Source organism: Capra hircus, chromosome 29 (assembly GCF_001704415.2).
Source record: "Capra hircus breed San Clemente chromosome 29, ASM170441v1, whole genome shotgun sequence".
NCBI lineage: Eukaryota > Metazoa > Chordata > Mammalia > Artiodactyla > Bovidae > Capra > Capra hircus.
The window spans coordinates 25669600-25682787 of NC_030836.1; the positions used below are offsets into that span (position 1 = coordinate 25669600).

At 39.6% G+C, this 13188-nt stretch overlaps 1 protein-coding gene across 2 annotated transcripts in view; it reads right to left on the reverse strand.

Annotated features, from left to right (window-relative positions):
• LOC102189835 (L-lactate dehydrogenase C chain) overlaps positions 1-10854 on the reverse strand; it is a 40510-nt gene extending 29656 nt beyond the window's left edge. For both annotated transcript variants that reach the window (XM_005699535.3, XM_005699532.3), the window contains exons 1-2: positions 8891-10854; positions 2920-3037 (exon numbers count right to left, since the gene is read on the reverse strand). In XM_005699535.3, the coding sequence (XP_005699592.1) occupies positions 2920-3037; positions 8891-9082 (310 nt within the window). In that variant the 5' untranslated portion in view covers positions 9083-10854. The remainder of the gene's footprint in view (positions 1-2919; positions 3038-8890) is intronic.

The window sequence follows — 13188 nt, forward strand, 5'->3', positions numbered from 1 at the left end:
GGACGACAAAGGATGAGATGGCTAGATGGCATCACGGACTCGATGGACGTGAGTCTGAGTGAACTCCGGGAGTTGGTGATGGACAGGGAGGCCTGGGGTGCTGCGATTCATGGGGTCGCAAAGAGTCAGACACGACTGAGCGACTGAACTGAACTGACTGAATTTCACAAGACTGTGTCTAAATGGGGATTTTTATTTATCCGTCTTGAGATTATTTGTCTTGAATCCATGGGTTGTTTTTCATCAGTTCTCCAAAATGCTGAGTCAAAATCTTTTCAAGTACTTCCTCTGCCTCACTCACTCTTCTAAGTAGAAGTGTTTTACACTGTCTCACTCTATCCTCCATGATTCTTAACCTGTCATATTTTCTACTTCTTGCCATCTTCTGGGTAACTGCCTTAGATTCACCACTTGTTTCTTCAAATATGTCTGCTCTATTATGAAATCTACTAATTTTTTATTTCATTCCATTTCATAGTCAGAAGTTATATTAATATTTGGTTATTTATAAAAATCTGTTCTTTTTCTTATAGTTTCCTATCTCATACTGATATTTTCAAGCTTGCGCTTTATTCTTTAAATAATCACAGTTAAATTATAATTTGTTTTATAATTTCTTTATCAGAAATCTACTGTGGCCTCTGTCGGTTTCGACTTATTTTTGTTGTAGATCTAATTATTCATACTGTGAGATGTTTACCTTCCACGAAACTTTATTTGGGGAAGTTCTTTGAAGCCTTAAATAAAATGTATTTCCTCCAGAGACTATCTTAAGATTGCTAAGCTTTTATTAGAATTTAATTAAGGGCCAACTTGTGGCTCCAAATCCTTAGCAGCCATTTCCTTCTTTTACTAAAGCATTTCTGAGACAGTCAATTTTACTTGCAGTTCCCAGAGATACAGAGAAGGGAATTATTTCCAGGTCATTCTTACATTAAGAAATTGGCAAATTAAGGCCAGCAAGCCAAATCTGTTCTACTACCTGTTTTTGTAAATAAAGTCTCATTGGAACATAGCCATACCCACATGCTTATGTATTGTAAATGGATGCTTTAATATAACAGGAGGGCTGCAAGTTTTGACAGAGACTATGTTGCTCACAAAGCCTGAAATACTTACTATATGACCCTTTACAGAAAAAAGTTTACTGATCCCTGGTGTAGTCCACTGGGGCTTTGCTTTATGGGGTTATTTCCTACGCACCTCCTCAAATTAGGCTGTCTCCAGTCTGCTAAGTCCTCTGAGGCAGGGAAAACCAAAATTCAAGTTCACTAGGTTTGGCTAACGCTAGCTATTGAAAACTAGCAACAGTGCTGTTTAACGCTATCATTTCCTGCCTTCATTCAGTGCCTGTTCTGAAAATCTCTTAACTTTATTAAGAGCTTATCAATTCTTTAAGTATTGATATTTATTCTTTCATATTTTTTGCAGAAGTTTTGTTATTTATAGCAAAAGGATTGATTCAGGTACTTATCCTGCCATATTACTAGAAATTAAAAGCTGAATGATTTTTAAAAGTATTTTAATACAGGAGTAGCTTTTTAACTTGACTCTGCTCAACAAATTCAATAGATTAACTGATGTAAAACAAGGTACCCAAGGTACACTGAACACTCTCAACTATTAATAGTAGACTTCTAATATGTCTGTATACTTCTGTGCTTATGAGTTGCTGCATATCAAGAATTTGTCATGTTTCTACCCAAACATTTATGCCAGATATATTAATTACATAATAATGATGTAAACCACTAAAATATGAGGGTGAAAGAAATACATAGTAAACACGACATTCAGGATTGAGATGTGAATAGATTTAACACACAGAATGTGTCAAGAGATGTTTGTTATATTTAAGCTCTAGCTCTTTTTACATCTCAAGTATTTCATAGTTAATTTTTTAATGACTGTTACTATGAAAATTAAGTTGAATTGCTTTAGAAAGGCATGTTAAAAAAAGCTGTTTAAAAATCTTCCTTTTAGTTATGAGAAATAAAAATGAAGAAAAACCATAAAAATTTATTAGCATTTTGTGACTAGACTGCTTCATGAGTAGCTTTAAACTAATTATAGTACTTTAAAGAAATAGAAATGATTATTACTGGTAGGCTATTAAAAAAAAAAATACTGCAAAAACTCCAATCAGCTGAGCCATGCTCAAAGGTCTTACCCTCCAATCAGAAAATTAGCAAATGAAGTTCTTGTACATTTACATGTTTCAGGTCAATATAAAATTTTATGGTTCTAACAGGCACTTTAAAAGTAAGTAACCACTTTCAGTTCCAATCATGTTAGACAAGAGGGCTTCTAGTAGCAAGTAGATCTGTTGAATCACGTTACCAAAAAGCACACTAAATATAATACTTTATGATTAAATAATTATTTTTCGTAATTCTCTAAGCATTCTTAGTTGGCCAAAACATAATGTTAATGCTAATGGGGCTAAGCTCTCCATTTCCTCTTCTATAGCTTCAAACTATACCCTGAAACCTGGTTGTCTAAAAACAGGTTAAAAAATATAGACACACACATCAAAAAAAAACCAAGAATATAGATAAATATATCAATAATATTACAAAAAACTATTTGAGGCTGCATATCTTTGGGAAAATATATACAACTGAAAGACAAGCTTAAAAAGCATTTATATAATACCATGTCAGTTGTGTAAAAAACGAATAGAGAAAGTAAAGAAATACACAAAACCATTAACAAGAGAGATTTAAAAAGTTTAATACTGGTTTTGTATTAATCAAATATTCTCCAATCAGAATGGAATGTTCTTTTTAAAAAATACTAACCTTCTAAATTATATGTCCTAATTACAAAGGGCTATTTTAAATTTTATACTTATTGACAACAGTTTGATAGACTTCACTATTTTTTTTTAAGTTTTGAAAATAATTTTATAAAACTAACCTTTTCCAGAGATGATCTTTGGAGTATTAAAGAAAAGACTACCATGCTGAAGATCCATTGTTTCTCCCTTCAGTTTGTCTGCTACAACATCAATAAGGGCAAGCTCATCAGCCAAATCCTAAAATACATGAAAGGACTGAATAAAATATTCCCATTTCAATTTTAAGAGAAAAAGAAAAAATTTTATGTGGTTATTTTATAATTGGACTTCCCTATAGCTCAGATGGTAAAGAATGTGCAAAGAAGTGCTACATTTTTAGTAGAAAAAGTGGTATAAAAATAATAATTCTTTACAGGAGTTCTTTGGTGGCCTAGTGGTTAGGATTTTGGACTTTCACTGCCATGGTTTGGGTTCAATCTCTCAATCCCTGGTCAGGGAACTGAGATCCTGCAAGCTGCAAGGCTTGGCCAGAAAGAAAATAAGTCTTTTAATGTGCCTATACTTTGGCCACCTGATGTGAAGAGCTGACTCATTTGAAAAGACCCTGATGCTGGGAAAGATTGAAGGCGGGAGGAGAAGGGGACAACACAGGATGAGATGGTTGGATGGTACCACTGATCAATGGACAAGAGTTTGAGTAAACTCCGGGAGTTGGTGATGGACAGGGAGGCCTGGCGTGCTGTGGTTCATGGGGTCGCAAAGAGTCGGACACGACTGAGCAATTGAACTGAATGTACCTAAAGACACCAGAAGTTAAGGTAAACAACAGAATGTAGCAAAAAGTATTAATTGTTTTGCCTTCAAGTAATTGTTAAGTTTTTCAGAATTGTTTTTTTTTTTCCCACTTCAGATAACAGCTTTAAAACAAATGAAAACTTATGAAATCCTTTCAAAGGACTTTATTATATTTAACCCTTATGCCTAATTTCTGAACTGGTTGAAGCTGTTTTTAGTATGAATCCTTATGGCCAAAAATGAAAGGTAGGCACCTCTGGGAAACCTCTTCATGTGGCTTGGTATATTACAATTAATGCTGGCCCTCCAACTTAGGGGTAAGTAACCATACATCCAGACCCAACCAATTGTTTCATCCTTCCTTCTAGACTCAGCAGTTTCTTCACAAATGGGCATATGGCCCAGGCATAACAAATGAGCACAGTGTCTGTGAGCTTAGAAAATGGAAATGAATTCTGGCCCTTTTACCTCTTAGACATTGGACCATGAGCAAGCTCTTTAACACATATGCTTCAGTATTTTCATCTATAAATGGAGATGATAACAGTACCTGCCTCCTAAGGTTGTTATAAAGATTAAAAAATACCTTTAAAACATTTAGAGAGGTGAAAAACTTAACAATGAAAACTACAAAACTGCTGAAACAAATTAAAGAAGAAACAAGTAAACAGACATCCTATGTTCATGGACTGGAAGATAAAGTTTTATTAAGACGGCAATACTACTCCAAGCAATCTTCAGATATAATGCAACCACTACAAAAATCCCAATGGCATTTGTTTCAAGAATTAGAAAATTCCATTCTACAATTCTTATGGAATCTCAAGAGACTCTGTATAACCAAAACAATCTTCAAAAGGAATAAAGAAGGTGATCTTAAGCTTCCTGATTTCAATATTTATGACAAAGCTACAGTAATCAAAACCGTGTGGTACTGACGTAAAGAGACATGTAGATCAATGGAACAGAAGAGAGTCCAGGGGGGAAAATTCCCACATATGTTGTCAGATATTTTTTGACAAGAGTGCCAGGATTATTCAGTAGGGAAAGGATAGCATTTTCAACAAATGGTATTGGGATAACTGGACACTTACATGCAAAACAATAAGGTTGGACTGTTTACATTATACCATATGTGTGTGTGCGTGTGAAGTCACTCAGTCATGTCTGACTCTCTGCGACCCCATGGACTGTAGACTACCAGGCTCCTCCCTCCATGGGATTCTCCAGGCAAGAGTACTGGAGTGGGTTGCCATTTCCTTCCCCAGAGGATCTTCCTGACCCAGGGATCGAACCTGGGTCTCCCGCATTCCAGGCAGATGCTTTAACCTCTAAGCCACCAGGGAAGCCCACATTATACCATAGATAAAATTAACCAAAAATGGATCAAAGAGCTAACTGTAAGCCCCAAAACTATAAAACCCTTAGAAGAAAAGATAGAGGGAAAACTTCATGACATTGGGTTTGGCAGTGATTTTTGGATATAATACCAAAAGCACAATAACAAAAGTAAAAAGATAAATTGAACTGCAAAGTCAGAAAAAGAAAAACAAATATTGCATGGTAATGCATATACATGGAATCTAGAAAAATGGTACATATGAACACTTATTTGCAAAGCAGGAGTAAGAGACACAGATGTAGAAAACATATGGACACCAAGGGGGAGAAGGAGGTGGGATGAATTGGGAAACTGAGATTGATGTATATACACTATTGATACTATGCATAAAATAGATAACTGATGAGAACCTACTATATAGCACAGGGAACTCTATACTCAGTGCTCTGTGGTGACCTAAATGGAAGGAAGTCCAAAAATGAGGGGCTAGGAATGACAGTAGGGAAGGCAATGGCACCCCACTCCAGTACTCTTGCCTGGAAAATCCCATGGACGGAGGAGCCTGGTGGGCTGCAGTCCATGGGGTCGCCAGGAGTCAGACAGGACTGAGCAACTTCACTTTCACTTTTCACTTTCATGCATAGAAGGAAATGGCAAACCACTCCAGTGTTCTTGCCTGGAGAATCCCAGGGATGGGGGAGCCTGGTGGGCTGCCGTCTATGGGGTCGCACAGAGTTGAACACGACTGAAGTGACTTAGCAGCAGGAATGACAGTCAGGTAGGAAGGCTAGGAATCCCTAAGGGGCAGGAGGAAATAAACTGCAAGTGGCAGACGTTTTTCTCTCTCTCTCTTCTAATCCTGTGTTGTCAGGACACTTGGTTACACCTGAACTTAACTTTGAACTGCAAATGGCTCAGCAAACCAATGCGTTTTTCTTACGGAAATGTTTTTCTTAAGCTATGTTAATGAAACCATGTATTTGCTTTGGAATCTGCCTTTCTTCAAATGGGTTCTGCCTAAGAAGTCAAGCGGGCCTTAGGAAGAAGTACTGCAAACAAAGCTAGCGGAGGTGATGGAATTCCAGTTGAGCTATCTCAAATCCTAAAAGATGATGCTGTTAAAAGTGCTGCACTCACTATGCCAGCAAATTTGGAAAACTCAGCAGGGGGCACAGGACTGGAAAAGGTCAGTTTTCATTCCAATCCCAAAGAAAGGCAATGCCAAAGACTGTTCCAACCACCACACAATTGCACTCATTTCACAAGCTAGCAAAGTAATGTTCAAAATTCTCCAAGCTAGGCTTCAACAGTACGTGAACCGAGAACTTCCAGATGTTCAAGCTGGATTTAGAAAAGGCAGAGGAACCAGAGATCAAATTGCCAACATCCATTGGATCATAGAAAAGAGCAAGAGAATTCTAGAAAAACATCTTCTGCTTCATTGACTATGCTAAAGCCTTTGTCTGTGTGAATCACAACAAACTGTGGAAAATTCTTAAAGATATGGGAATATCAGACCACCTTACCTGCCTCCTGAGAAATCTGTATGCAGGTTAAGATGCAACAGTTAGAATGGGACATGGAACAATATGAACTGATTCAAAACTGGGAAAGGAATACGTCAAGGCTGTATGTTGTCACCCTGCTTAACTTATATACAGAATACATCATGGGAAATGCCGGGCTAGATGAAGCTCAAGCTGGAATCAAGACTGCCAGGAGAAATATCAATAACTTAGATATGCACATGACACCATCCTTATGGTGGAAAGCAAAGAGGAACTAAAGAACCTCTTGATGAAGGTGAAAGAAGAGAGTGAAAAAGCTGGCTTAAACCTCAACATTCAAAAAACTAAGATCATGACCATGGCATCCAGTCCCATCACTTCATAGCAAATAGTTGGGGAAACAATGGAGACAGTGACAGACTATTTTCTTGGGCTCCAAAATCACTGCAGATGGTGACTGCAGGCATGAAATTAAAAGACACTTGCTCCTTGGAAGAAAAGTTATGACAAGCCTAGACAGCATATTAAAAAACAAAGACATTACTTTGCCCACAAAGTAGTCAAAGGTCTGGATGGTTTTTCTCACATCCAGTCATGTATGGATGTGAGAATTGGACCAAAAGAGCTGATCACCAAAGAACTGATGCTTTAGAACCGTGATGTTGGAGAAGACTCTCGAGAGTCCCTTTTACTGCAAGGAGATCAAACCAGTCAATCCTAAAGGAAATCAGCCCTGAATATTCATTGGAAGCTGAAGCTCCAATACTCTGGCCACCTGATGTGAAGAGCCGACTCATTAAAAGAGACCCTGATGCTGTGAAAGATTGAAGGCAGGAGGAAAAGGGGACAACATACGATGAGATGGTTGGATGGTATCACTGATTCAATGGACATGAGCCTGAGCAAGCTCTGGGAGATGGTGAAGGACAGGGAAGCCTGGTGTACTGTAATCCATGGGGGGGGGGGGGGGCAAACAGTCAGACATGACTGAGCAACTGAACAACCAAAATGTATACATGTAGCTGATTCACTCCACTGTACAGCAGAAAAACAACATTGTAAAGCAACCATATTCCAATAAATTTTTTAATTTCAAACTTGTGTGTATCAAAGGACACAACCAACAGAACAAAAAGAAAACCCAAGGAATGGGTGAAAATTTTTCAAAGTGAAATGAAAATCACTCAGTCATTTCTGACTCTTTGCAATCCCATGGACTATACAGTCCATGGAATTCTCTAGGCCAGAATACTGGAGTGGGCAGCCTTTGCCTTCTCCAGGGGATCTCCCCAGGGATCAAACCCAGGTCACCAGCATTGCAGGTGGATTCTTTGCCAGCTGAGCCACAAGGGAAACCCAATAATTGAAAATCGTTTACCTAATAAGCAGGCTTCCCTGGTGGCTCAGAGGGTAAAGTGTCTGCCTGCAAAGCAGGAGACCTGGGTTCGATCACTGGGTCAGGAAGATCCCCTGGAGAAGGAAGTGGCAGTACTCTTGCCTGGAAAATCCCATGAACAGAGGAGCCTGGTAGACTACAGTCCATGGGATTGCAAAGAGTTGGACACGACTGAGCGACTTCACAATAAGCAGTTAATATTTAGAATATAAAAAGTACTCCTACAACAACAAATTCAGTTTAAAAATGGGCAAAAGATTTGAAACAGACACTTCTTTAAAGCTATACAAATAGCCAACAGGCACATGGAAAGATATTCTGGAAATAGTAAGGAAAATTAAAGGACTTCCATTGTTATTTTATCAAATTTGGTGCTTTTGTTTTATAATGAGCAGGTAATGCTTATATAATTAAAAAATGTAAGTCTAAGCCATTGGGAAATATGATTTTCACACATTTACTCTTCAAGAAAGACAAAGTGATGAATCACTTTAAGAGAAAACGTTATATAATATTAACAAAATAAGGTAATCAATGTTTCTATGAATAAATTTAAATAGTCTGACTAAACACATATGTGTGCTTAGTCACTCAGTTATGTCCAATTCTTTGCCACCCTTTGGACTGCAGCCTGCCAGGATCCTCTCTGTTCATGGACTTTTTCCAGGCAAGCATAGTGGAATGGGCTGCCATTTCCTCCTCCAGGGGATCTTTTTGATCCATGGATTAAACCCCAGTCTCCTGTGTCTCCTGCTAATGGATTCTTTACCAGCTGAGCCATCGGGGAAGCCCGTAATATTAGCAAAATTGTTTTGCTAAGGTTACATTTTAATCTTAACAAAATAATGTAATCAATGTGTCTCCTATGAATAAATTTAAACAGCCTGGCAATGCTTCACACATGGTAAACTCTAAATAAATGTTTCTTAAGTAAAATCAGGTGATACTTCTTTGCTGTCAAGGGGTTAACCCTGCAACCCTGCGCTCAACATCTACAAGACCTATCAGTGCTCACTTATTTTCAGCCACAGTATAAGCTTATCACTTACCTTCAGCAAGATACAGATCGCACACGCCATGCCTACAGCACCAGTTCCAACAATGGTGACCTTATTCTGGGAGACTTTATCTTCCTCAATTAGATTCTCAATAAGCTGCTCCTTGACAGATGACATTTTGAGAACCTGATAGAGATAATGTAATTTCAGAGGAAGCAATCTCCCTGAACTGATCACTCTCATACCTATGAAGTACCTCTTGAGTTTGCAGAATGTCAGAAGGGGGAAGCCAAAGGAAAAAATACCTGCTCGCCAGGTGTGGAGGGGTAGAAAACCGACGAGTGTATCGATCAGTATTAGAGACTGGGGCACCAAAAGGTTTTTAAAACTTCTCCCTGCCCCAAGCCACCACTTTCGCTCCAGTCCCAGTCACTCACAAAGGCTTATCGTGTGGCCCAAGGCCGGAATGCACAACGCACGACCTTTAAGTTGCTTTTTAAGCTACACCACCAAAAACTACACAGCAACGTCAGTAGACGTGTGAAGCCCAGCGACCGTTACCGTCTGAACCGTTAGGCAAGCACGCTCCTACGCACGCACGCCTCTCCTCCGTCTGCACACAAGCTCCGCCCCACGGCCGCCTCGGGCGCAGGCGCAGTGGCCAGGGCTTGTCCTCTGGTGTGAGTGGCTTCGTGGGGACCTGCTGTCGTGTTGTCGTAATCTCCGTGTAAGGAATTTTAGTTGGTCTCGAAGAGTGTGCAAGAGAGGGTTATTGGTGTGTCGTTTCATTTCTTTTGGCTGGTCTAGGCCTCAGACTGATTTAAAGTCGAAACTTTGGAGACCAGACCCACCTGGTGGGCCAAGGGGCAAGCTCGGAGCCTTCGTGGGAAAGAACTCTCACCTCCTGTTCACCAGTGGGCCAGCTAAAACTAGCATCCTGAGGACGATGCTTCGAAATGCTGAATTGAGAGAACAAGGTGGTAATGAAAAAAAAGGGCATGGTTAGTTTTCTAAGGTGATTTTAATTTACGCGAGGAATTTATAACTCACAGGTTGGGACACAATCTCACCTGTCATCTTTTGTCATCATTGGCATCTGAATCCTTTTCAAAATATAAAGGGTAATCCATTTTCTGTATAAAAGCCAGTAGTTTTTTTTTTTAATGTAGTTTAGATCATGCAATAAATTGCTTAAAATCCTTCAATGGCTTTCCGATGCACTTAACTAATTTTTACTACAATCTAAGAAGTGGTCAATACGTGGCCTCCTTTCATCCCTCCAACTTCTTCTCAAGACACCACACTTCCTTCCGGCTTTTGGACAGCTTTTTCCCATTTCAGGACTTTGTCCTGTTATGTATGTCTGCAAAGTTCTTTCCCAGTTCAGTTCAGTCACTCAGTCGTGTCCGACTCTTTGCGACCCCATGAATCGCAGCACGCCAGGCCTCCCTGTCCATCACCAGCCCTTGTCAAAAGTTGATTCCTCATTTTCAGTTTTGAACGAAAATGGCAGTTCCTCTAACTTTCCTTGACAAATATATCAACTACCATCCCCTCCCAACATCTCTCCTGTTTCTCTTATGGCACTTTTCACAACCTGTTACTAGCCCCAGGCAAGGGCTTCTCAGGTGTGGCAGTGGCTACTGAATCTGTACTACCACTTGGCTTGTTTACTTCCTTCCACAACATCTTCTGGCCCTTGTACCTCATTTACTAGAGACCGAGTGTGAGATAGTGCTGACTTAGATGACCCCCAGATCCAAGCTTTACACCTGCATGCCAAAAGAAGTGTCATTTTCATAGTGATCAAACTCCTACTGTAGGTAAAGAAAGAGGCTCTTCATACCTGCCCAAGGCACATATTCTGAACATCCCCTTTGCTTCTCCCACCAACTGGCAACTTGTTTTAAGATGGGGCTAAGGCTGAGTGCCGAAGAATTGATGCTTTTGAACTGTGGTGTTGGAGAAGACTCTTGAGAGTCCCTTGGACTGCAAGGAGATCCAACCAGTCCATTCTGAAGGAGATCAGCCCTGGGATTTCTTTGGACAGAATGATGCTGAAGATGAAACTCAGTACTTTGGCCACCTCATGAGAAGAGTTGACTCATTGGAAGAGACTCTGATGCTGGGAGGGATTGGGAGCAGGAGGAAAAGGGGACAACAGAGGATGAAATGGCTGGATGGCATCACTGACTCAATGGACGTGAGTCTGAGTGAACTCCGGGAGATGGTGATGGACAGGGAGGTCTGGTGCGCTGCGATTCATGGGGTCGCAGAGTCAGACACGACTGAGCGACTGAACTGAACTGAACTGAAGGCCTGCTTTGTCCACTTCCCAAGGTTATTACAATGAGATCATATTCCATTAAAAACAATCAGGGCTCCTTGCAGAGTTGGCCTACCCTTGTCTAGGGCAGGAAGATACATGGTGAACATGGAACATATAATGTGCCAGAAAGTAAGGAAGCTTTACGAGATTAAATCTGAAAATTCATGAAATATTTAATCAGTTAAGCATTTTGTCATGTTGATATTAGCTAATTTATTGTGTAAACACGAAATAAGGGTAAATATGTTTTTTAAAAGACTGCATCAGAGTCTACAAAAGGATATAGGTATAACTTCATATTTCTTTGGGGGGATAATTAACAGTTCTTAATGGTAATAGTTGCATAACTGTGAATCCATAGAACTATACACTTTAAAAGGGTGAATTCTGTGCTGTGTAACATATCTTAAGGCTATTGAAGTCTATAGGAAGGCAAATCCTATTATAACAGCTAATTGTCAGGCCTATGTAGGCTAGTCTTATCCTTCTACATTTGAGACCCATTAAAAAACATAGTTCTCTTAACTGTCTCTCAAATAGGAAAGTTTGGAAGTGATGACCATAACATTGTCTAGTTAACCTCTGAAAGTATGATTTTTAGGCCTGAAGAAGGTCATAGTTATAGAAATATTTTGAGGGAGATCTAAAGAAAATTTTTGAATAGATAACCACCAGGACTATTTGGTTTAAAACTAAGTACCATGAGATGGTTGGATGGCATCACTGACTCAGTGGAACATGAGTTTGAGCAAACTCCCAAGAGATAGTGAAGGACAGGCAAGTTTGGTATGTTGCAGACCATGGTGTCACAGAGTTGGACACAACATAGCGACTGAAAAACAATTGTTACTGGCCTCCAGAGAGAAGGTTCTTAAAAATCTCCCTCTGTAGTGGCACAGAACCACTGCTTATGTTCAGCTGGCAAATAATGTTTTTTACATCTATGTATAGGCTGTTACCTTTTTTTGAGATTAAAATGAAAACTGACCTTTACCAGTCCTGTGGCCACTGCTGAGTTTTCCAAATTTGCTGGCATATTGAGTGCAGCACTTTCACAGCATCATCTTTCAGAATTTGAAATAGCTCAACTGGAATTCCATCACCTCCACTAGCTTTGTTCGTAGCGGTGCTTTCTAAGGCTCACTTGACTTTGCATTCCAGGTTGTCTGGCTGGCTCTAGGTGAGTGATCACACCATCATGGTATTGTGGGTCATGAAGATCTTTCTTGTACAGTTCTTCTGTGTATTCTTGCCACCTCTTCTTAATATCTTCTGCTTCTGTTAGGTTCATACCATTTCTGTCCTTTATCGAGCCCATCTTTGCATGAAATGTTCCCTTGGTATCTCTAATTTTCTTGAAGAGATCTCTAGTCTTTCCCATTCTGTTGTTTTCCTCTATTTCTTTGCATTGATCACTGAAGAAGGCTTTCTTATCTCTCCTTGCTATTCTTTGGAACTCTGCATTCAGATGCTTGTATCTTTCCTTTTCTCCTTTGCTTTTCGCCTCTCTTCTTTTCACAGCTATTTGTAAGGCCTCCTCAGACAGCCATTTTGCTTTTTTGCATTTCTTTTCCATGGGGATGGTCTTGATCCCTGTCTCCTGTACAATGTCAAACTACCGCACAATTGCACTCATCTCACATGCTAGTAAAGTAATGCTCAAAATTCTCCAAGCCAGGCTTTAGCAGTATGTGAACTGTGAACTTCCAGATGTTCAAGCTGGTTTAGAAAAGGCAGAGGAACCAGAAATCAAATTGCCAACATCCGCTGGATCATCAAAATAGCAAGAGTTCCAGAAAAACATCTATTTCTGCCTTATTGACTATGCCAAAGCCTTTCACTGTGTAGATCACAATAAACTGGAAAATTCTGAAAGATGGGAATACCAGACCACCTGACCTGCCTCTTGAGAAACCTATATGCAGGTTAGGAAGCAATAGTTAGAACTGGACATGGAATAACAGACTGGTTCCAAATAGGAAAAGGAGTCAAGGCTGTATATTGTCACCCTGCTTATTTA